Consider the following 23181-nt stretch of genomic DNA (forward strand, 5'->3'; position numbering starts at 1 on the left):
TGGTCCAGGGAGGAGTGACAGCCGCCGTTGGTTGTCCTTCTGTTGGATTTTGAGAAGGCCTACGATAGGGTGGAGTGGTCCTTCCTGGAGGATACTATGCGGGGATTGGGTTTCTCAAACAAATGGGTCAGAGGAGTTTCTGCGCTTTATGCGGGGAGCTCTAGTCAGATGCTTATCGGAGGACACACGGGCGGGGCCTTTCGTCTCTCTCGCTTGGTCCACCAAGGCTGCCCACTCGCTCCCTTTTCTTATTTGTGGCAGAGGATTCGGGCTATTACTTGAGATCACAGGTAGCGGGCCTCACAGGGTTGAGGCTCCCAATAGGATAGGAGGAGCTGCTTGACTCGGAGTTTGCAGATGACATGGCCTTGCATGTTGAGGGAACCATAGTGAGTCTGGAGAGAGTCAAGGGCGCCTCGGCTATCTACTACGAGGCCTCGGGTGCACGGATCAATTGTATAAAATCCATAGTTTTCTTCACAAGCTTTGAGGAGACACATGAGATTCGTGAGTGGGGGAGTGACTTTGGCTTCAGATGGATACCGTGGGGCCAGACAGCGAGATACCTCGGATGCCAGGTTGGTATTGACATTACAGCAGAGCAGCAGATTGCCTCGGTCCTTGAGAGTGTTTGGCGCAAGCTTCTCTACTGGAGCTTGGCCAAACTCTCTCTAGCAAGTCGCCCCTTAGTGGCAAATCAGGTCCTTCTTGCCACGGCTTGGTATATCGCCTCCTGCTGGTGCTTTCACAAAGGTTGCATTGGGCAGCTCCGATGGTTGGTTCGTAACTTCCTTTGCGTAGGTTCGGACGGCAAGAGGAACACTAGAGCCCGGGTAGCTTGGCAGATGGTGATCATGCCGCAGGAACTGGGAGGCTTGGGTATCATTGATTCGGAGATGCATAGCAGAGCCCTCTTGGGCAAGTTGGTTGATGGCGGCCTCATCCCAGGTGCAGAGCCTTGGAAGCTCCTCTTATAGCAAGAGCTTCCAAGGAACACCCCACGCGCTGGGGGACAGTGGCAGCCTTCACATAGGTGGACCTTCTCAGAGGCCCCCCTTACAGGGAAGGGTTCCCCCTTGATGAGGTGCCTCCACAGGGTCTGGCAGAGACTGGCAGGGGGTCTCATTCGTGGTCCGCCCAGATGCAGAGAGGAGTTTGAGCGTCAGCCTCTTATGTGGCACCCAGAGATCAGAGATCAGGAGGGGCGTATGCTCGGACAACGGACTCACATTGGTTGGGCACAGTGGGACAGCGGTCCAGCGGGGTCCTTTGGCTGTTGGAGCAGATTACCCATGGAGGAAGAGGTGAGGCTTGATGCCTGAGTGCATCTGCGAGGGGTAGGGCAACGGATGAGCGAGATTGACTTAGCCATTCTGTGTCCTAGTGAGAGGGACTTCGCGTATGGAGAGACAATAGATGGTTGGGGTAGTTTTCTCGTACTGGTGTCCCCTTGAGATGCTGATGCAGCGAGGCAACATGCATCGCGGCTTCTTCCGTGTAGGACCCGGAGGCCTACTTCAGCCACTCACTGAGAGATACTCTGAGATGGATGGGAGTCTTGATGGGATTCATTGGCAAATGATCAAAGTGGTGGGATGTTTGGGGAAGGAGTGGCACCTTGACTCTCCCAGTATCTCAGAGCAGGACGTCTCTAGATGGCGCCTTTGGCTGTGGGAGGGTAGACCCTTGAGGGAGGTCCAGTGGGATCCGGGAGAGTGAATCTGGCCTTCTAGGGGCAGCCTAGCCGAGGAGGTGGATGAGGTGCCCTTCTTTTCTACACCACACGGATTGGCAGGAGGATTCAGATGGACTTGTCGAGGTTGACCCCCTCGAGGGAGAGGCATTGGGCGACCCAGAGAGTGCCCCGAGATGCTCGTTTCAGGTTTTGGACGCGGCTATGGTCCAATTTGTGGCCGAGGAAGATATCCTACTTCTTTTGGCTGGCTGCCCACGGAGGCTTGTCCATCGGACCGTGGTTGGAGTAGATACGAGTGGAGGTGCAGTGCCATTGTTGCTCTGATGGTCTCCTGGAGACTATCCTGCACTGACTGTGGAGCTGTCGTAGCGCAGCGAGGATTTGGATGGGAGCCCTCAGGATCATGACACATATGTAGAGTCTTCAGAGAGACTACACCTAGGGGATGTGGTTTGGTTGACAGAGGGAGGACACGGGTTTCAGATTGATGAGATCTCCTCAGCCTATCGGAGACAGGGTCAGAGCATCTAGAGGATAGCACTCCATGAGGCAGTCCCTCCTGACAGCCTAGCTCCTCCTCCTAGGGAGGACAGCGTTTGGGAGGTGGTAGCCAGCATCACGGCGTGGAACATTGGGTGGCTCGTTGCAGTCTTGTGATGGGTGAGCACCCAGTTCCACCCTCAGCTACCCTAGTCGCCATCTAGCAGGACATCATATACACACTACGATCCACCTAGGAGCGTGGGACTCCAGGCTCCAGGGCGACTATTGAGAGGCGTGCTCATTTCTGCAAAACTTGGCCTGCAGGAGTTTTCTACATCTTTACCCCCCGAGGGATTCGCTAGTTGTATAGTCCCCCCACTTGGCTGTCAGCCCCAGTACCAGAGATCCCCTAGGCAGTGAGCTGGGTTTATTTGGAATAGGCCGGTTCTTTCTTTCAGCCTTTTCTGGTTTTTTTCCATACTCAGCACCTTCGGGGCTGTTGTCTTGTATGAAACCTTTCAAGCAATAATAGAAGGTTCCTTTCTTTGAAAAAAGAAAGAAAGAAAGAAAGACAGATTTAAGGTAGGGTCAGCCTTATGGAGGGATGATCATGACGTAGAAACTCCTTTGTTGTAGAATTCGGCGGTCTGCATTTTGAGTTAGGGAGCTAGCTCATGTTACATTCTGGTTTAGAATGTTGTAGGACCTTGGATGGATCGGTGACAGAAAGTCCTTAGAGAGACTGATGGTAATGTACATAAAATGCAAGTACTTGGTTGTGTCGTGTTAGATGGCTCTACCTTGCTCGAGAGATGATCCTCAGTCTCGAATCTGAGTTGATGGCATAAATCCTTACACTCATCATCATACTAGTTGTTGCAAGATACTGAGCCAAGGGCGGCAGGCAAGTGGAACGAGTTGTGTACGTGAAATTGTGCAGTGTGCCCTCGTAAAAGGAGCACGTGATCAAAGCAGCTCGATCTTCCAAGGGCGGAATGTCCTTGAGATGTGAGTAAGGTGCAAAGCATGTGGTATACTTGCAGGAGAGGCTATGATCGAAGAGGATGTCATGATATGTAGTGTGTGTGTGGATAGTGTCGTGGTGTGTGGTGTGTGGTGGGGGATGGATATACTAAAGAAAGGTAAGTATGGTTAGCTCCTAGTGGTGGTGGGAAGATGGAGAAGTGTGGATAGCTCTTAGTGGTGGGGAGATGGAGAAGTGAGTGATATACGGGACAAAGGCAAGGGATCCCATGTGGTAGTCAACTATCTTGGAGCCTTCCCCCCTTGCCCCCCTGCGCCCAAAAAAAGTGGAAAGCAAGCGAATCCACCTAAGAAAGGCCATGGATATAGACCATTGTAAGTGATAAGGTCATTTGTCTTACCCATGTCCAAGAAAGCATGCCCATACTAGGTGGTTGGGACTCACCTTTTTGCGAATATTCGAGATATCCGTGCCTCATCTAGATCCATATCCGAGAAGGAAAATAGTCTAATTCGAAAATAAAGAAGTGATACTTGATGTGTATCCACCGTCGCCTTGAAGTCCCCAACAAGGAGGACTTCCTCACAGCTTGAGAAATCCATGATATCCATGTGGCGTTGCATATGGTGAGGTCTCAGCCTTCTCACGGCGGAGATCTCTAGCAAAGTGTGAGGTCTCAAGGGGGAATAGCATATTGTGATGAAGGGTCTGTCGAGAGGTGCGCCGAATCTGAATCCAAAGAAATCTAGAATGTGTGTCACGCCTCTCGACAAAAATCATCCCGGTGAGAGATTATCTATATGTATCGCCTCTCCTCCCAGTCTACACTCTGCACGTGTCTTTCGAGTCTCATCTTGTTATGTATCCATTGACTATAGGCAAAGGGCGCTCTAGGCTCTGATGGGTCTCTGCGGAGAAAGCTACATCTTGTCCTATTTAGAGTCTCATAGACCCCATCTTCCTATGTAGGGGGAACTATCAAAAGCGCCCATCCCAAACCACTGCCCATTTTCCCTCCTTGTAGGTGATGGGTCACCTCTGGAGTGGGGTGCGCCTTTCCTCTCCCTGCAAGGGTGTGAGGTCCTCGTCGAAATTGGATATGGGGGTCGTCCATAGTTACTAGCCGAAACGGAAACGGAAGAAACGGAGTTTTCGGCCCCCGCCAAAACGGAAACGGAAGATCGGCAATATGATACAATTTATGTATAAAAATTTATTTTTTATACATAATATAATTATCAATAGAGTGCAAATCATACATAATACAATTATCTATACTTGAAGCTTCAAGCATCAATGCATCATTCATGCCTCTATGATTCTAAATTCTTGAATGATGCTTCAATAATCTGAAATCAACATGTATCATAACTAACAAGTTTGGCAAGTTAAAAGAGGATGGAGAGGTGGAAGGAGCCTGGAGGTTCAGAGGTAGAAGTGAAGGAGGATGGAGAGGAGGAGGATGGAGAGGTTACAGGTAAGATTAAAGAGAGGATGGAGAGAAGAAGGATGGAGAGCAGGCTGCCAAGCTGTAGCTTGCAGAATGGAGAAGATGGAGAGAAGGATGAAGAGGATGCACAGAAGGAGTGCAATGGGCGGGAGGCGGCGAAAAAAGGAGCCAGGCGGCGAAATTGCGATTTTGGGGGTCTAGGGCAAAAACAGGTTTTACAAAACGGCGTTTCTTCAAGAAACGCCATTTCCGTTTCGCCGTTTCCGTTTCCTGCCACGAAACGGCCGTTTCGTGCAACTATGGGGTCGTCCATAGAACTTTCCATCGTAGTGCTGCAAGGCTAGTTTAAGGAGGTAACATACATGTTTCAGCTACTACTAGGATGAGGTAGGGTGTCTGTGCCTTAACCTGCAACTCCCCTATCAGGAAACATTTATGTATAGTTTCTATCCTTTCCGAGTATATTTTAGACAGCGTGGGTGCCTAAGCGGGACATCCGCAAAGGATGATTGCCTACACAAGCGTGGTGTACAGAAACTCTCATTTCCCAATTCCACAGGTGCGCCTGCCTACATTTATTTTGGAAGCTATATACAGCTTTTAAACCCCCTAGAATCAATCCTTTCCACGCGTGCATTCCATTTGTAGTTCGTAAAATCCAGTCCTAAATATTTATGAGAGAGAGAGAGAGAGAGAGAGAGAGAGAGAGAGAGAGATTAACGGCTTTAGGAAGCCTCTTGCGCCTATGGGATGAAGTAGACGAAGCGAAAATATCTCATATAAGCCTCAAAGTGCTGAAGAAAAGGGCGCGCTAAGGCCCTTGCTGAGTGCTCTACTAAGCTAAACAGTTCAAATGCTCAAACAAAACTCAAATACAAACTAAAAGCTGAGACTTAGCAGCCGAAACCCGGCACCATGGTGGCCCTCTGGTGGACTGTGGCGGAGGACGTGGTCTCCCCGATCTGTGGATCCAATGGGCTATGTCAAGAGTGATGCGTCGTCTATGGCGGTCCCCTCTGAGGAGAGCTGAGATAAGTTACCTTGATCTTATGTGCTCTGGTCTGTGTGTCCCTCGCTCAACAACATCTTGTCTGCTCTCTGTGCTGATCCATACCTTCCTTGTATCAGCTAGCTCCTCCTCCTCCACCCACTGTGTCCTAGAGCTGACTCAAATGCATAAAAATCTGTGACATGCCTCTGTGCTTGGTTATCCTCAATAAGAGAGAGAGAAAGAAAGAAAGTCTATTAACGTCCACTGGAGACCAAAAGGTCTATGGGACAGCAAGAAACCCTCCAGTACATATGCTTTAGGGAGGGCACATGGCAGCTCCCAAGGAGTGCAAAAAGCAACCCTAATTACTTAGAGTACCTACATGATATTGTGGAAGAGTAAACAGCCATACATCAGTTTAAGACTGAGAGTCTTTTGGTTTTGATTCAAACTCTCTGATTAGTGCTATGCCTTCACGGTAAACTGCCCATTTTCCATCCTTTCTGGCAGCCCTTACTTTAGCTAATTCAGTTGCCTTAATCTTGAGTTGAGTTTGTGTGCTATCCATACTTTGGTGCCCTTTAGCTTGTAAGATTGTCGAAGAAGCTTGATCCGCATATCTTTTGACTTCAGTGTAAGGATTGCATGACCTCTATAGTGCAAAATGGAAGCTGGCCTGGAGTCGTCATGATCCTGCTCATCATCATTCACCCATTCAATGTTGGGCAAGCTTGATTTGATCTTTGTCAATATTTCACTATATGTGTCCTCGTCTTTGTACCAATCTTCTGGGAGCCCCCCTATTCTAATCTTCAGCGCATTATTACATCTAGCTTCGTGTTCTTTAATCTCTGCTTGGATATCAGACTTACTTGCTTTGTTGTCCACTTCCACAATCACCTCCTTCTTAGCAGTTTGTACTTCAGTGTGAACAAGATCTTTGACTGTAGAGACTAGTTGCGGGGTAGGAGGGGAATCCTTACAAGATTTTACAGCCTCATCAATTACTGCCTGCTTACCAAGCCCTTCCAGGATGTGAAGTCGGGCCTTTACTTCTACTAGCTCCAATTGTAGCTCTCTCACTGCTTGCTGCAGATAAGAAATCTGATCCTGTTGCCCGAGGATGGGTTGTTTTGAGCCTTCTTGTTGGTAATTCCTTGCATATGGAGAGGGAGTCCTGATGGATGTTGAAGGAGTTGAGGGAGTTGAGGGGGACTTGGAGGACCAGTTCATAGTTGGCTGTATGATGAACCCCTTGGCTTAACCTAACCCCCAGGTTGGGTTGGAGGTTTAGTCCAACTCGGGGTTAGGGAGGACTAGGACTAGACTGTACGGACGGGAGGTATGGACAGATGGAGAGAGAGAGAGAGAGAAAGAAAGAAAGAAAGTGTATTATTGTCCACTAAAGGCCAAAATGGGCCCATGGGACATCAAGAACTCTGCATACAAGATAGCACAAAATCAACGTGCCACAAAGAAGAGGCATCGTCGAATATCATCTAAGTGCTACGCAATACAATGCAAGTGAAAGTACATAATGTCAAATCTGAGCCTAAATACAAAGTAAACTAGATGCAAGAAAACCGCCCTTGGGTGCAAAATAGGGGGATGAGTACAATATGCCAATGCAAAGATACAAGTCCAGGTGTCACGGAGTCTAAGAACCAAAATAATACTAGAAATCTTGTCCATCGACTCTGCCTCCTGCTATGAGAGTACAAATCTGAGCAAAGGTGAGGTGAGCGGCTGGTGGGGCGAGATCTCCATGAGTAAGTCTCCTTCGAAAAGCTGCCATCATCCTGGATCGTCTGGAGATGAAGCGGCGAGTACGTCCCCTATGTAACAAGATCCTGCGGCGTCTACAAACCATCTCATATGTACATCCACAGGGTGGAGGCATGTGTCCTGTGTGAGCTCTGACCTCCTCATGCTCCTCCTGGTCTCTGTCCTCTGGTATAGCGTGTGCCTGAGCTCTATCAGGCTGGGCTCTATCACGCTCCGGTCTGTGCTGATGGTCTCTGAGGTAGTCTCGTCGAAGCATAGTGGCCTCCCTGACATAAAGAGCTAGGCAATGCTGATCCTCGTAGTCCATCACTCGTGAGAGAGGTCCAAAGCCATCCGTGAAGAGACAGTGGAATCTACCTCTGAGCTCATAATATAGCGGGCATCTGCAGATGAAGTGCTCCTCTGACTCCACCTCTCCTATGGTGCAACAAGGGCAGATCTTGGTCTCTCGGCCTGGTCGCCGTCCATCCTCCATGCGTCACATCCTACCAGCCTCTATCTCGAGCTGATGCGAAGAGACTCTAAGCTGGCCAAGGGCAATCCTCAGTGAGTGGGACATGTGGATACCTGTATAGCCTGGTGGAATGACAAACCCATCCTCTGAGATCCGAAGGAAGTGGTCACGATATGTGGCCATCTTCGTCGAAAGCTGCGTGGGATAAATCCAAGTGCGATACGTATGAAGCTGCAGCAAGTCTGCTCGCGTGACCTGGCTAAGCTCGTGGCGAGTCAACTCGAGATGAGGGGCATCCATGTTGTATCGGAAGGGAGGCAGTCTATCCATGTCTAGTCCAAGAGATGTGAGCCACCTAGTGAGTCTGAAGTACCAGCAATATCGGGCCCCAGATCGTGCCAACTCCATAGAAGATGCAAGTGCTAACCATGGCAACCGAGCTCTGCCTGCTGCTGAGTCTCCAAACTCCCTAACCCTGTGCAAATACATGACCGACTGAAACGCTGCATCCAATGCAAGGGGAGTAGCTCCAAACTCTGCTAGCATGATCTCGTGCGGAACTGTAGCCTTGGCCCTAATGAGCCAAGAGAACATGATGATCTGTAACCTCTCTACTCGTCTCCAATCTGCAGCGCCGAGGTCTCCTGCCCAGAAAGGAGCTGCATACATCGCAGCTGGTCTCACCAATGTATCAAAAAGCAAGGATTTCGTATCGGGATGCTGAAAGTGGGACTGAAAACACTGACGCTCAAGATGAGCCAACGAAGCATACCCTTTACTAATCCTATCTCGTGCTGCATATGTCATGGTGAAGACCGGTCCCCTGAAAACTGCCCCCAAATAAGTGTACTCTTTAACAAGCTCAATGGGATGTCCGTCATAAGTGAAGCAAAACTCATCCGTGCTGTAAATACGATCAGAGGTGTTGAAAACCATAACCTTGGTCTTGCCAAGGTTTACGGTCAACCCCCTGTCCTGGCAAAACCTGTGGAGTGCCTCAATATGTGCCTGGAGGCCCTGAGCGGTAGAGGAAATGAGAACCACATCGTCCGCATACAGGAGGATAGGAATGGAGGATCCTGAGAGAGTAGAGCCCACACCGCCTGTCATCTGTACAAACATCTCTAGCTCATCAATATATAATCCAAAGAGAGTAGGAGAGAGCGGGCAACCCTGCTTCACCCCAATCGTGTTGCATACCTCCTCTGAGAGCCCCTCACGTGTCCGAACCCGACCAGTGACCCTCTCATACAAAGCCATGATAGCCCACTGTATCTCTCCACTAAAGCCCATCTGACGAATCCTCTGAAACAATCTGAATCGCGGAACTGTGTCAAATGCCTTCCTGAAGTCCACGAAGCAACAATAAAGCCGTTGCCTTCGTGACTTCGCCTCCTCTACCAGTGCCCTGAGTGTGAGGATGTGGTCAAGTGTCGAATGATCCTTGCGAAATCCAGCCTGCCCTCTGGCTCTGAGTCCTGTCGTCTCGGCATGGTCATTTATACGGCTTTCCAAAACTGATGCATAGATCTTGGCCATAACGTGGCCAATCATGATGGTCCTGTAATTCGACGGCTCCATAGGGTCCCCCGACTTGTGGATAGGTACTATGGTATTGCCTAACCAGGACTGTGGTAGGCCTGTACAAACAGACTCATTGAAGAGACGGGAAAGAACAAAATCTAAGGCATCAATCCCATGGATTACATACTCCGCTTGCAATCCATCATGATCCTTAGCTCTCCCGTTCTTCAATCGGTGGACTGCTGCATGGACACTCTCTGGTGTGAAGAGACTAGATGAAGCTGGCCTAGGGGTATGGGATAAATCGATGGCTGGCTGATCTGGAACATCGTATAGAGCTGAAGTATATGCAGACCAGACACGTGGATCTGTGAGGGGGCTTTGAGACTTCAAGCGGAGGAATTTTCTCCAGAATTCCTTGGAGTCACAGCTGAAAAGCAAGCTTCTCAGCTCCTCCTCATTTCGGGCTAGAAATTGGCGTTTCTTGCGCCTAACCAACCGCTTGTAGTCTCTCTTGGTTTCGGCAAGGAGGGGAGACTTCTCCTTGGTCTCAAGGTGAAGTTTCCTGCGGAGTTCCTTACACTCCTCGTCATACCAACCGTTGCAAGGAACAAGACCAACCGGTGGGGGACTAGACGAATGACATGTGGCAGGGAACGACATGTGAGCAGCAGAAACGAGTGAAGTATGTACAAGTTCCCACCGGTCCTGCGTGGATGGTAGAGCATCTAATAGATGAGGACGGAGTAGGCGGCTGAGGTTCTGGCTATATACATCATCGAACTGGTGGTCGAAATGAACCTCATAATAGGGTTGGCGGTCGTGATAACGAGGGGGGGGTGGGTCATGGGAGACATGAGTCAAAGTAAAGTGGATGAGTGCATGGTCGGCAGAGGGCATGAAGGGGCTAACAGTAAGGCTATGGATGGAAGGGACTAGAGTCGGGGGACCTATGATGTAGTCGATCAGGCTAGTACCACGCCCAGAAGCAGAAGAGAATGTAGGCATGGAAGACTGTGGCCACCTGGACAAGCCGTTATAAATGACCATACCGTGCGAGGTGAGGAGCTCCAGTAACTGACGTCCCTGATCTGTGGGCTGTACTGTGCAGTCTGATGAAGTCCGACAGAGGCTATCATCGTGAAATGCTGGGAGTATGACCGGATCCTCCATGAAGTCATAAGTGAGGGCCTGTCTGTCTGAGGTCCTCGCGTTGAAGTCTCCTAAAAGGATGACTTCTCCGCGATGTGAAGAATCTGCAATGTCCGCTGAGAGATCCTCAAATATGTGGAAGAATAGATCGACTGCGCCGGGGGGAAGTAGCAAACTGCAATAAAAAGATCTCGCTGAGGGGCTCTGCGGCAGATGCGTACCCACAAGAATCGGGCATGTGAATCCGCTCTCTCCAGTGTGATGATCCGATCGAGATGCTCTCTGTACAAAATGGCCACTCCTCCAGATCCTCTCACTCCAAATGTCCGAGTGTGCTGCCTGAAAGCAGATCTCCATGTATACCCTGTCACTCGTGGCAAAGGTCTCTTTGGACTCTGGTGTGTCTCCGTGAAAAAGATGATATCTCTCCCAAAGAATGCCCCCCGTAGATTGCCTGGCTGTGCTGTAAAAGAACCATTGCAGTTCCATACAGCGATGCGTAGACTATCTGACGGGTGGTGTGTCCCATGGGCCCTGTCCCGTCAAGCGATCGAAGCAGGAGGTGGAGGTGGGGCTATATCTGCTGGTCTGCCATCTCTAAGCACTGTGGGAGCACGCCTCAAGGTGCCTGTGATGAGTCTGCCATCCCTGATCACTACCCACTTGCCCTGAGCTCGGGCTGCATCTCTCTGAGGCATGAGCGCCTTGCGCTCCTCAACCTGTATCTGAGTCAGATCGTCGTCCATGGAAATCTGTGGGTGGTCTCTGAGTGTCCCTCTCCTCCTGAGGGCAGCTAGACGTGCCTGGGCATCTCTGAATCTGATAATGAGGGGCTGCTCTCTAGTACGATCCCTCCCGACTCTATATGCTCCTACTATGCCATGATCCTGTACTCCCAGTGTCTGAGAGACAAAGGTCACAGCCTGTGTCATCGTGGACTTTGTCGCCGAGGGCAAGATACCACGAATGGGAATGTTGAGGGCCTTTGTGGCCCTCTGCTGTGACTCGGCTAATGTAGCTGATCCAATCGATCTCTGAGGCTGTGATGGCTGACGGCGGACGACATCCACCCACTCTGTGGCTCTCTGGACCTCTGTCTGAAGGGAGGTCAAACGCTCCTCAACCGCTGCTACTGCTGTAGTGGGAGATGTGTCTATGTGCTGAACGCGAGTCTCGATCTGCTGCACTCGCTCTGTGTGTCCATGAATCTCTCCAGCAAGAGCCCTATGAGTCGCCTGTAAGACCTGAAGATCTGTCCTAATAGACAAGATCTCCCGATCCTGCTGTGTCACTCGATCAGCAAGAGATGCAACCTGAGCTGTAAGTAGAGCAATGGTGTCGTCCTTCCTGTGAAGCATCTGAAGGGCAGCTCGGAGGTGGGTCTCAAAGTGCTGAAGCTCTGGTAGGATGTGGCGGCAAGGACAAACAGTGCAAGGCATGGAAGGAGAAAGAGAGGGAGAAAGGGGGGAAACCGGTAAGGTGGGTAGCGGGGATAAAGGAGAAGGCTGGAAAGGGGGAGAGAATGCGGGTACCGGGGATGGAGAGGAGGGGATGGGTAATGTATGTAGAGAGGATGAGGAGGAGGGAGCCTCTGGCAAAGTAGGTAAAATAGGCAACAAAGAGGTGACAGAGGGCTGTGAGAGGGAGAAGGGGTAGGAGAAGAAGGAACCTGAGAGGGGAGGGGTGAAAAAAACTGCGGGTACAAAGTAGCTATGGGCGGAAGATGAGATAATGGAGCTGAAACCGGTGTACCTGCGACCGGGAGTGCGGCAAGTGCGGGCACTGCGTTGTCCTTTGAAGAAGATGCAAGTCCTCTTCTACTATAGTGTAGCATATCGATCGTGGCGGCCATTGATGTTGCTGCTGTTGCTGCTTCTGTAACATGCTCGATGGTGTCGGCCATGTTTAATTACGGGAAACCGGCAACATTGAAAAGCGGGAGATGGCGAGCGCTGCCAATGCGCGATGAGAGAGAGAGAGAGAGAGAGAGAGAGAGAGAGAGAGAGAGAGAGAGAGAGGCTAGAGAGGGGTAGGGGAAGGGAGGTAGGGAGAGAGCTAGGGCGGCGAGGCTAGACGGGGAAGGAGGGAGCTGTGAGCGGAGAGGGAGCTGCAGGCGGAGGGGGAGCAGCAGGCGGGGAGCGGAGAGGAGGGGGAGGTGGAGCTGCAGCAGCGGGCAGAGGGGCTGCAGCAGTGGGCGGAGGGGCTGCCACAGGCAGCGAGCAGGAGCGACGAGCAGGGTGGAGCAGGAGCGGCGAGCAGGGCAGCTCCTCCGGTCTGCGAGCAGAGGAGGGGGAGGTGGAGCTGCAGCAGCGGGCAGAGGGGCTGCAGCAGCGGGCGGAGGAGCTGCCACAGGCAGCGAGCAGGAGCGAGAGAGAGAGAGAGAGAGAGAGGGAGGGAGGGGCCATCCTATATTTTCACATATTTATTCATTTTTTCTTGCAATGATTTGTATTTTCAGGTGAGCTTCGAAACTCCGCTTTGGATAATTTTGGGAGGACAAGACATTGATAGGCTTCCATCTGCATCAACTTGCTATAATACCTTGAAGGTTAATTTTTTCAATCTCATCCCAATTTTCCACTAGAGTCATTAGAAGATTAAGTTGAATAGCAAATGATTTTCCAATTGTTTGGATGGCTTGCCGTCCTTTAGGTTGTAGGAAAGGAAAGGTAGTCTAGTGAGTTTATGAAATGGATTTTTATATTTATCTTAGTAAAGCTTTGTGGTTTTCATGGCTCATAGTTAAGTATCTTGGCTATCAACTTATAGACTTTTGTTTTTTAGGAAAGAGTCGGGCATGTATACATAGTGTACATGTGTGTTTGTTACTCGTAGGTCGGTTTTATGAAAGGTTCTTAAGGTTTTTTCCTTTTGGAAGTTAATGTCTCAAGTTTTAAAAAAGACCCCCAACAGTTCTTCACTTGTAAGTTAATGCAATTTATGGCTAACCCTGTATGAATTAAATGACTAACGTAGTGATGCTAGCCACACACAAACAAATTGAACAATTTTAACTCATATGGGAATTTTTTTTACGAGTACCCTGCCACCCATGCAAAAGGGCTAAAAGTACATAGTTGAAATTTGCTAAAGAACGTATTGGAGGAATACATCTCGACAACTTCAAATCGACCTATTATTTAGGAGAATCTTGTCAGTCAATCATGCCACACTTTGAGGCTCCAAAGAGTTGTTTGTCTCCTATCACCCATCCTTTTCCCTATGGTGGAGAAGGATCTAGGGTTTAGGTGATAGGAGCCAATTTGGCATTCCCTTGTGCGTGGTGATGTCATGGGCATCTGGAGCCCATGGCATGGCTGCCTTGCTGGCAGCTCTGCAGCCCATAGATAGGTACAGCAGCAATATGTATGGGACAGGCCATCAGCAGCCAGTCTAGGGCATATATAGGACCCAGAATAGGTCAGGCTCAGAACAGCAATATAGGCTCAGATCCAGTTTGTAAACTTACAGACCAGTCTGTGAAAATGGCAGCTACAGACCAATGCGTGAATGGCGGTTACGGACCAGTCTGTGAGATGTTAGTTATAAGAGCCTTCAGGGCTATAAAAGGAGGCCTTGCTCCTCATTCAGCTTGGTCAGTAGCTCCAGCTCCAGTGGCAGCAGGATCACACCCTGCAGCAGCCAGGGAGTCAGCTCCCTCAGCCATAGCTTCAGCAGCAGCATCTGCAGCAGCCCCACTAGCCCATACAGCAGCAGCAGCCCGTATAGCACCCCAACTTCGGAATGCACTATCTTGTCGTGGGATCAGTTCCCCAATCCCCGATATCCTTTACGGTTACCCTCAGGCATGGACTGCCCCATAGCCTCAGCATAGCACTTCAGTGGGGACTGAAAATGTATGCCTTCTTTATTGATGGACCGGTGATTGTACAAAGGGGTATTCTGATGATTGCCAGGTACCAACCTCAAGAGTAAGGATAGTACTCAGCATATTAAGTATCCATGATGTGATGTGTTTTATGCATGACCACAGTCTCTCTCTCTCTCTCTCTCTCTCTCTCTGTGAGATCAGATGAGGTCCCATGGGTCGTTTTTCGGCCCCCAGAGGACGATAATACAACATTCTATTCTATTCTATTCTATTCTCTCTCTCGGCTGCTAGCAGCCCCGCAACCCCCATGGCTGCTAGGAGCAACCCCTGCAGCCCTCTAGGGCCTTCTTGGGGCCCCTGACTACCTCAGAGACTCTGCACAAACAGGCCCACTGCCCCAAGGGTCACCCGCACTTGTACCAGCAGGCGATCCCACATGATCAAGAGACTACAGGAGATGCAGATCCTCGAGACTTTGATTTAGGGTGTGATGTGTCTATATGAGTGTGTCAGAGGGAGAGTTCGTGGGCCAGGTGGTTTGTTCGCTTGGGTTGAGAGCAGGGGTGAAGTAGGGCCACCCCCTCTCATTGACCCTTTTCAGACTCTACATTGATGAGATCATGTCTTTCATAGACCGCCTGGCAAAGGATTACTCTTGGATGGCCTCATGATATAGATATTGCTATACTCTGATGACATAGTCCTCATATCATCTTCAGCAGAGGGGTTGCAGAGGCACCTGGAGGCCTTAAAGGTTTTCTGCACAGAGAGAGACCTGATAGTCAACCTTGGGAAGACCTAGGTGATGATCTTCAACACCTCACACGGAGTGCTTCGTCGATATAGCTTTACTTACCATGGTGAGCGAGTGGAGATCGTGCAGTCCTACACATACTTGGGAGCAATTTTTGTGGACCCATCTTCACGATGTCTCAGGCAGCCACATCATGACTCACATGGGGAGAGAGTGCTTTGGCATGATTAGAGAGAGTGTGTTTCCAGACACACTTTCAGATCCACCGACGAAGGGTTAGCTTTTCGACACTTTATTGTGGCCGACCACCAAGTATGCGGCACCCTTCTGGGGATGTGATCTTCCGAGGACAAAGTGGACGAGATTTGAGCGGCTACATGTGATTATGGGGTCCAGGATGATTCAGAGTAAGTCCTCAGTCCCACATGAGATACTACAGGTAGAGTTCGCCATGGCACCTCTCCAGGTTAATGCCATCTTTCAGACAATGACATTCATCCACAGAGTTTGGGACTTGCCTCACTAGAGACTTATGAGGCTGGCCCTAGAGTCATTCAGACGATTAGCAGAGAGTGGGGCAAACACATGGTATGCACGTATATCCGCATGGCTTGCGAGGCATGGTATCCAGATGGACAGACTTTCCTCCTTTTAGTCAGCATGGACACGTCTCTTGCATTGATCCCATGAGAAGAGGAGCATTTTCTTTGTCTTGCCCAGCTTACTATGAGATTTGGGGACGCTACCACTGTCTCTACTTGGAGGAGAGTGGGTTCGGTCCACTCTCATGACTGATCCATTTCCATGACCAGGTGTGCATTGGGCTCTCTCTAATGGAGATGTGCCGGCACAAGGAGACACCACTACGACAGATCAAAGAGCACCAAGAGGCGGCTAGGCCATAGGATATAGAGGCTGAAAAGGCACAACGACGTGCCACATGCTTTTATACATTTGAATCAGCTCTAGGAAACAGCGGAGTAGAGGAGGAGTTAGCTAATATGAGGGCAGCTTGGATTAGTAGAGAGAGCCGACACAGTGCCGTCGAGAGAGGGACGTAGAGACCACGCGCGAGATAGAGAGCACCTAGAGCACACTCTATTGAGGTCCGACCTATCACAGCTTTTCTCAGGGGGGACCGATAGAGACGAGGGGTCCCTCTGGACATAGGCGAGGGTTCAGAGATCGAGGAGACGGTGCCCCCCCCCCAGTGTGAGATAGCTCGACAGATGCAGATTCGAGATATTTTCACAACTCACCGGAGAGCCACCACTTGCGGGGCTTTGGTGTCTGAGTCTTGATTCAGTTTGTATTTGATTGATTGTGATTTTGCTAGAGCCACTGAGCTCAGTTGAGTAGCATCGATTAGTTCTCAACAAGGGCCCTAGTGCGTCCTTTGCTCCAACCCATTGAGACTTGTTTGAGTCTTCTTCTTGTGCACTTTGTCCCATAGACCCGCCAGGCCTCCTGCGGACATTAATACCTCTCTCTCTCTCTATATATATATATAGAGAGAGAGAGAGAGAGAGAGAGAGAGGTATTAATATATATATATTAATACCTTCTTTCTTTCTTTCTTTTCTTTCTTTCTATATATATATATATATATATGCTTCGGCACTCAGTAGTTAGGATGGGTGAAATTACTAAGAGAGTGTTCCAAGCATCTTGCCCATTACATTGGTATCAGAGCTTTTCAAAAAATCCCTAAAATTGTGAGGAGCAGTAGGGGGTAAGGGACTGGAAGGAGAACATCCAATGTGTCTCGTACCTCAGATAGCCTCTCCATTGCTTCTCTCCATCAGTTAGTCTTGGTGGGAGATCATGTGGATCAAGGCAGCACATCCAATGCATGGTGATGACATGCTCTAGCAAGACGACCGTGAGTAGTCTAGGAGGCTAGAGAGAAACATCTCAAAGTTGCCTAGGAGGCCAAAGAAGAAGATCTCCAAGCGGCACAAAAATAAAATGAGGAATGGGATCGAGCATGGATATTGTTATTGGTCCACACCAAAGCAACAGAGCCTAACATACCAATTTCACCTCTAGTCAAGCCTTCGTTTCTAGGGAAGCTCACCTTTGACAGCTACAGTGAGGAAAAGACAGAACCACTAGTTCTCTATCTTAGTTCGAGATTTATTTTGCCTTCATGTAGACCTAGGATAACGAGAAGTGCAGCTTAGGTTCCATAGCACCCTCTAGATATTGCAACCATTACCGCATCTCTTTCATCCACCACAACGTCCAGCCTAGCCTCAGTAGTCTAAGAAGTGGTAGCAACTATTGGTAGAAGGGAGACCATCTAGGAGAACCCGTTCGAGAGGTCTCATGTGTTATTGATAGGTAGCAGGTAAAAAGGTCATTATCCCTTTTGATGGTGCCAATTTGGAGGATTTATTGGACTAGTCCATCGTTACCAAGCTCTGTCTTCTAATAGCGAAGTCGGCAACATTGCTTAAACTTCATAGTGCGTTTGGCAATATCTAGCATCCAGCTAGTACCAGAGCAGTAGCACAAGATTTGAGCTCCGCATCAGTGGGATTGCAAACAAGTGAACCTTCATTGTCACGTTCAATTAGGCCTAGCAAACACCATCATAGGTGCACCATGGCTTATTGACCACCAAGTAGTAGTTGATTGGTGAGACCACACTAGTACACTAATGATACAGACGGGAAAACCTAATTGCCTCAGATGGTGCTCAACGTCACAAGCAGTTGATAGCCCTCTCAATGACTTGACACTAACAATAGGTGCAAATAGTCCTCGGACAGGGGTCTTCAACTTTGCCATTTCTTCCAATTTTCGTAGAAAGGGATGTCATCAACATCTATAAACAGTGTGTCGGACACGTTACCTTCACTTTTCTTGAGTCGATGTACTCTGAGAAGGAGCAAAAGAAAGGTCGGATGTTCTCGTCCAAGGTCCACTAATTAGATATGCTTGCGATGTGTTATAGATACCCACTTGACAATAGGTGTCACAATGTTTTGCATCCAACATCAAAGTAGACTTGAAAGTCGACGAAACGAGAATAACATCCTCTATATGCTACTTGTTGATGATAACGACACGTCCGCCAATGAAGAGGTTATTGTGTGCAAGGCTATAGGCCCCCAGTATGGGAGTGGCTTCTGTAGCGTCAAAAGAATCAATCTGAAGGAGCTGGGCAAAATCATGGAAGTGATTTCTCTAGAGCATGTAGTGGTTCAACGTTGTCCAGTCGATAGGGAGCAGAGCCTACAACACGAGACCTTTCATGGGCGCTCGACGGGTGCTGGCTGTTTAAAGCTAGAGAAGGAAGCCATGGGGGAAAGGAGGAGCAAGCGGAAGCTTGAAGAGCAATATAAGGACTCCGAGGTTGTAAGGAGATTCCAAGAAGTAAAAAACAATGGATGCAAAGATACTTCAACAACAATGATCTATTACATGAGAGAACGTCTTGTATGAACTCATTGTCATTTTAGAAGGTGCATGGAGTGTCTCAAAGTGGATTAATTGGCCGTCATGCGTATGATGACGCCTATTGATTACCTAAATTAGAGTGCCTGGCTCGTGTGGAGGCACCCAATGATGAGTGGGCTTTGAAGGTAAGATAAGACAAGTAGTCGCGTGGTAGGGTGTTACTTAGCTACCATTAAAGAGCTCGAGGACGATGTGGCCTTGCAAGTCACGGAGCTAGACTGTTTCGTTGATGAAGGCCTCGGTGAGTTTGTAGGTCCCATTCCATCCCAACTTAAGGTTGGACTTGAGGGGTCCGAGCTTGGCATTGTACAAAAGAAACAAGCATCCCCTTTTCCAGATTCTTCTTCACAATGTGCCTATCATGTCAGGCTTTCTACACCATCTGACAGCACCTGATACTCTTGAGTCTTGACCAGCTTTTGTAAAACTTTTTGCATCTATGTTGGACCTTGGTACTTGGTCTTGAAAGTTGAAACTTGACCCCTTTCGGTACTCACCACTTTTTGTAAGAGGGATGAGGTACTTTCTGACATGAATTATGATATATCTTTAGTTCTTTTGCACATATGTAACATGTTTGTGTTTCAAGTATCAAGTCTCAACAGTTTTATAAGATTGTACAAGCACCTATTCTAACACTCTAAAATCTATGGCTTTTTTCTTTTGTATTGAACGTGCCATCTAACATACAATCCATATTTTTTTGTTCTTTTAGTATTGCACTAATATCGAACGGTACGCATCGTACACGATTGTACGTGACAACCATGCTAGAGACTCTACGGTGCCCAAGCTTGGCACCCATAGAGAACCACTATTTGCATTGACATCATGTACAATAGCTTTCTCATCTTCCAGCTCCACAAGTGTGACTTTTGGCATTTATTTTGGAGGCTGTATAGGGTCTTCAAGCCACCCATAACTCTTTTCTCTGCAGATGTGTTCCATTTAATTGTTTGCAAACTCTAGAGCCAAATATTTATGTGATGAAACCACCTCCAAGGTTTCCCTTCAAAAGCAAAAGATTTATGCTGGTCTAGGTGGCCCACCGATCCTAATCTTTGTCTTTGCAATGTTCACTTGCATTCCTCAGTGCTCACAAAACTAAGTGCATTCAAGTTTCTTTGTAGGCTACCTTTATCTTTTGCGAAGACGACGACATCTGCATGTAACAGTAGAAGTAGTGCATAACTGGTATTTTTTACTCTCTCCATTGTGAGATTTCATCCATTCTTCTCATTCATCAATGAATAGAACAAAGAGAGTTTGTCAGAGGGGACATTCCTTTTGACCCCTATATCATTACTTATGATTAAATTTTCCTTTGAGTTTGATCTATCTACTAATGGCCTTGCCAATTCAGCTGATACTTTCTCATACAACCTAAACATGGCTTCTCTCAATTCTTGGGGTATTTTCAGTTTCTCTATTCTTTTCCATAGTTTCTCATGGGGTACGGGTGTCAAATGCTTTCTTCAAGTCTGCAAACAGCAATATAATGCCTTGTTCTTACCCTAAGCTCCTTTTGTGGCAGCTCGTATCACCACCAGCTGGTCAACTGTCGAATGCTTGGGTAAAAAACGGCTTGAGATTGTGCTGTAAAATGTTTCCGTAAAAGTTGGCCATCAAGCCACTTACCATAATGGTCCTATAGTTTTTTACATCCTTCTTGTCCCCTCTGAAAATCGGGACTATTTTGTTGTCACTCTTCGGGAAAACCTTCTTCCATTTCCTTCTTTGCTTTTGCTTGGTTTTCTTCCCTCCCTATTTCAGCATTTCTGCTAAGAGACCCTGTAGGTCGGGGGCCTTCCCATTTGCTTATTTTTCACCCTTTTCTCAATGTCATTCTCAGTAATGATACCATTTGTGGTCTAGATAGAGATTTTCCGATCCTCTCTCTCCTCCCTTCTCTTTCGAGTTCATTGTCTTCACTTTGAAGGGGCACAAGAGGCACAAGATCGTCCAAGGGGTCCTTTTTGAATTTCTTGATGGCTTCCACAAGTGTCTCCAAACTATTACTATCGTTGGTTTTAACTCGAACCTCTTTGCTTCTCCCTTGGAGATTAGTTTTTAGCTCCATATTTTTCCTCAAAAGCTAAACTATTTGGTGTTGAAGAAGCACAATTACGTCATTCTGCTTTATCCTCAGAATTTGCAAACCAAAGCACCTGCCAATGGCTGCTTCTTTCCTGGATTTTTGTCCATCTTTCATAAAATCACTGTGCACCTCGTCTCTGTTAGCCTATTATTGTGAAGTTCTCTTGCAGCGCAGCTATCTTCACTGACGGTGACCTGATGGGAACCAGGCTGAGAGAGAGAGAGAGAGAGAGAGAGAGAGAGAGAGGGAGAGAGAGAGATTTATTCAAGAGTCTCCTATGTGCAGCTTCCAACGTATAAACGGATAAGTACCTTGAGGAATAAACTGCGATATGCTATACAATCCAATGCTGGTTTTGAACTTTCGTGAGATGGACATTTCAGGAGGTGATTTTGGTTATGTCAGGATGTGGCACAGTTTCTTATATCTTATCAAATCATGTAAAGTAGCTTGGAGATTCTTCAATTGCACAACAAAGATTTGGGTAAGGTAGGAATATGCCGTTGTCATAACTTGTTCCAAGCATTGCTATGCAGATGCATGGTGTGGCTTCCATTATACGAATTCATAAGCACACTTGAGGAGTAACTGCAACATGCTAAGCCGTTCAATGCCACTTTGAACTTTCATGAGGTCCTTGCTTGGAGAGGCTTTGAGATCTGCCAAAATGTTCAGAGGATGCATGTCAAAAAAGCATCAAGTCTAAACTTTTTCAGATCAGAGCATCTAAACTAGCTCATGTATATATATAATATACATTCTTTGGGTAAGGTACATGTATACCAGCTTGATAGTGTGTTCCAACCATTGTTTGGCAAGGGGTTGGAGTAGATTGTGTGGCTATTTTTTTCAAATTCTCAGTATTACATTCAAGATATTGGAATTCGGCCATTATTGTGCCTGATACAAACCTCTCTCTCCATTTAAGTGTCAAACATTTACCTTATTGTGTAACGCTGCTACATTAACCTTTGGCTCATGTTGTTTTTACAGTGTTCATGCATGTGCCATGTTCAGGTATCTTTTTTAAATCTCCGTGGTATCTTTTTTTTTTGGCGCAGGAAGTATTCTCTTTAAGATCTTAGTCTATGCTTTGCATTCTGTTTATAACATATCAATAGCATGTGAGAAGGTGGCTTTTTGCTAGAGTTTGGTATGAAATCAAAATATTGAGCTAAGAAGCTCTATGCAAATACATCAATTAGTTGGAGTTTAAGCCAAATGCAAATCAATGATAAGGGGTTGAAAGTAAATTTTGGTGGTTGACAGTTTCCGGCTTTCTCTCTTTCAGCACAGGTCACCAAATTTCAAAGAGGCATACTTGAAAGGTAACCTTGTAGAATAATCCTTTGAGAAATGTTGAAGTTTTCAAGATGAATGGGACACTCACATGTATTTTAACATGCCAATGGATAACTGTCGGTCTCCTCAATTGGATTCGATATAAGAGGTAAAATATGAGATGATGTCCCTTGAATACAATGTGAGTTGAGGCTTTCCATATTACACCGCATGCAAGAGAGTGATAAGAGGAACACGTGCTGATGAGATTGCTTGTTTGTCCAAGGTTTCTCGACATGACACGTATCATTAACTATCAAGACCAATGTTGTGCACCCCTCTCTATCTTTGAGATGATATATCCATTTGGTTCACAATGGATGGGAACTTCGAGAGCACAAGATCACAAGGCCCCTTGTAGAGTAGGTGCCATAGGGATCGCAACGTAGAGGTAGACAATGTAGAATGGATATGTAGACACATGGGCATGGGAGCCCACCTCTACCTCATACGAGGTACCCATCTAGTAGCATCACGGCATTAGGTCGCATGGGGCTGGCCCAAGTGTTTAGTCAATAGAGAGAGGTATAGAATGCCAATGTCTCTCCAAAGAGCACACGATCAATCACTTGAGTGGACATCGCTTCAATTTGGTCTCTTTTCACTTTTTACTTTTAGGGGTGTACTGAGCACCTCTGGTTTACTTGATCATAGGGGTTTTGAATCACATGATGTATCTACTTATTGGTTTCTTGTAGACGCTAATGAGCCTTTTATGTTTTCTCATTCTTTTCTTCAACATTGTTGCTAGTGTTTTTGCCCTATTATCAAGGGTTGATGGCCACATTAAAAAAAAAGTACTTGACATTTGGAGCTTCATTCTATACAAAAGACTCTTCCAATCTTTTGAGACCCACAACCAAAATATTTGGTGAAGGTGTGGAAGCTAGCAATAGCCACATCTCCAATAAAAGCTTGAGGGACTTCCGTTTGAGTGATGGATACTACGTGAACTAAAAATTCATTGCCAGAGCTTGAAAATTAAGGTATACATGATTGGAGCAAGTGCCATGGGAAGAAGGAGGTGTGGAGAAAGATGATTCAAGTTTTGGTCGGGGTGTGTTGAGGTCCACATTATGTAAACTTTGGTTTTTGGGGATGGAGATCCAATGAGTCCTTACATAGTGTGTGCACAATGTAATCTCTGTCCATATATAAAAATATCGGGAAA

The 23181-nt window shown here is 47.5% G+C and overlaps 1 protein-coding gene across 1 annotated transcript in view; it reads left to right on the forward strand.

The window, feature by feature from the left end:
* Positions 1–21623, forward strand: part of UPL7 (ubiquitin-protein ligase 7) — an 85346-nt gene extending 63723 nt beyond the window's left edge. The window contains exons 14-15 of the mRNA XM_087378987.1: positions 12979–13068; positions 20955–21623. Coding sequence (XP_087235113.1) covers positions 12979–13068; positions 20955–21038 — 174 coding nt within the window. The 3' untranslated portion in view covers positions 21039–21623. The remainder of the gene's footprint in view (positions 1–12978; positions 13069–20954) is intronic.
* Positions 21624–23181: the final 1558 nt, after the last annotated feature.

Source organism: Dipteris shenzhenensis, chromosome 9 (genome assembly GCF_047967505.1).
Source record: "Dipteris shenzhenensis isolate YYH24624 ecotype China chromosome 9, Dip_SZ_1.0, whole genome shotgun sequence".
In the NCBI taxonomy this organism is placed as follows: domain Eukaryota; kingdom Viridiplantae; phylum Streptophyta; class Polypodiopsida; order Gleicheniales; family Dipteridaceae; genus Dipteris; species Dipteris shenzhenensis.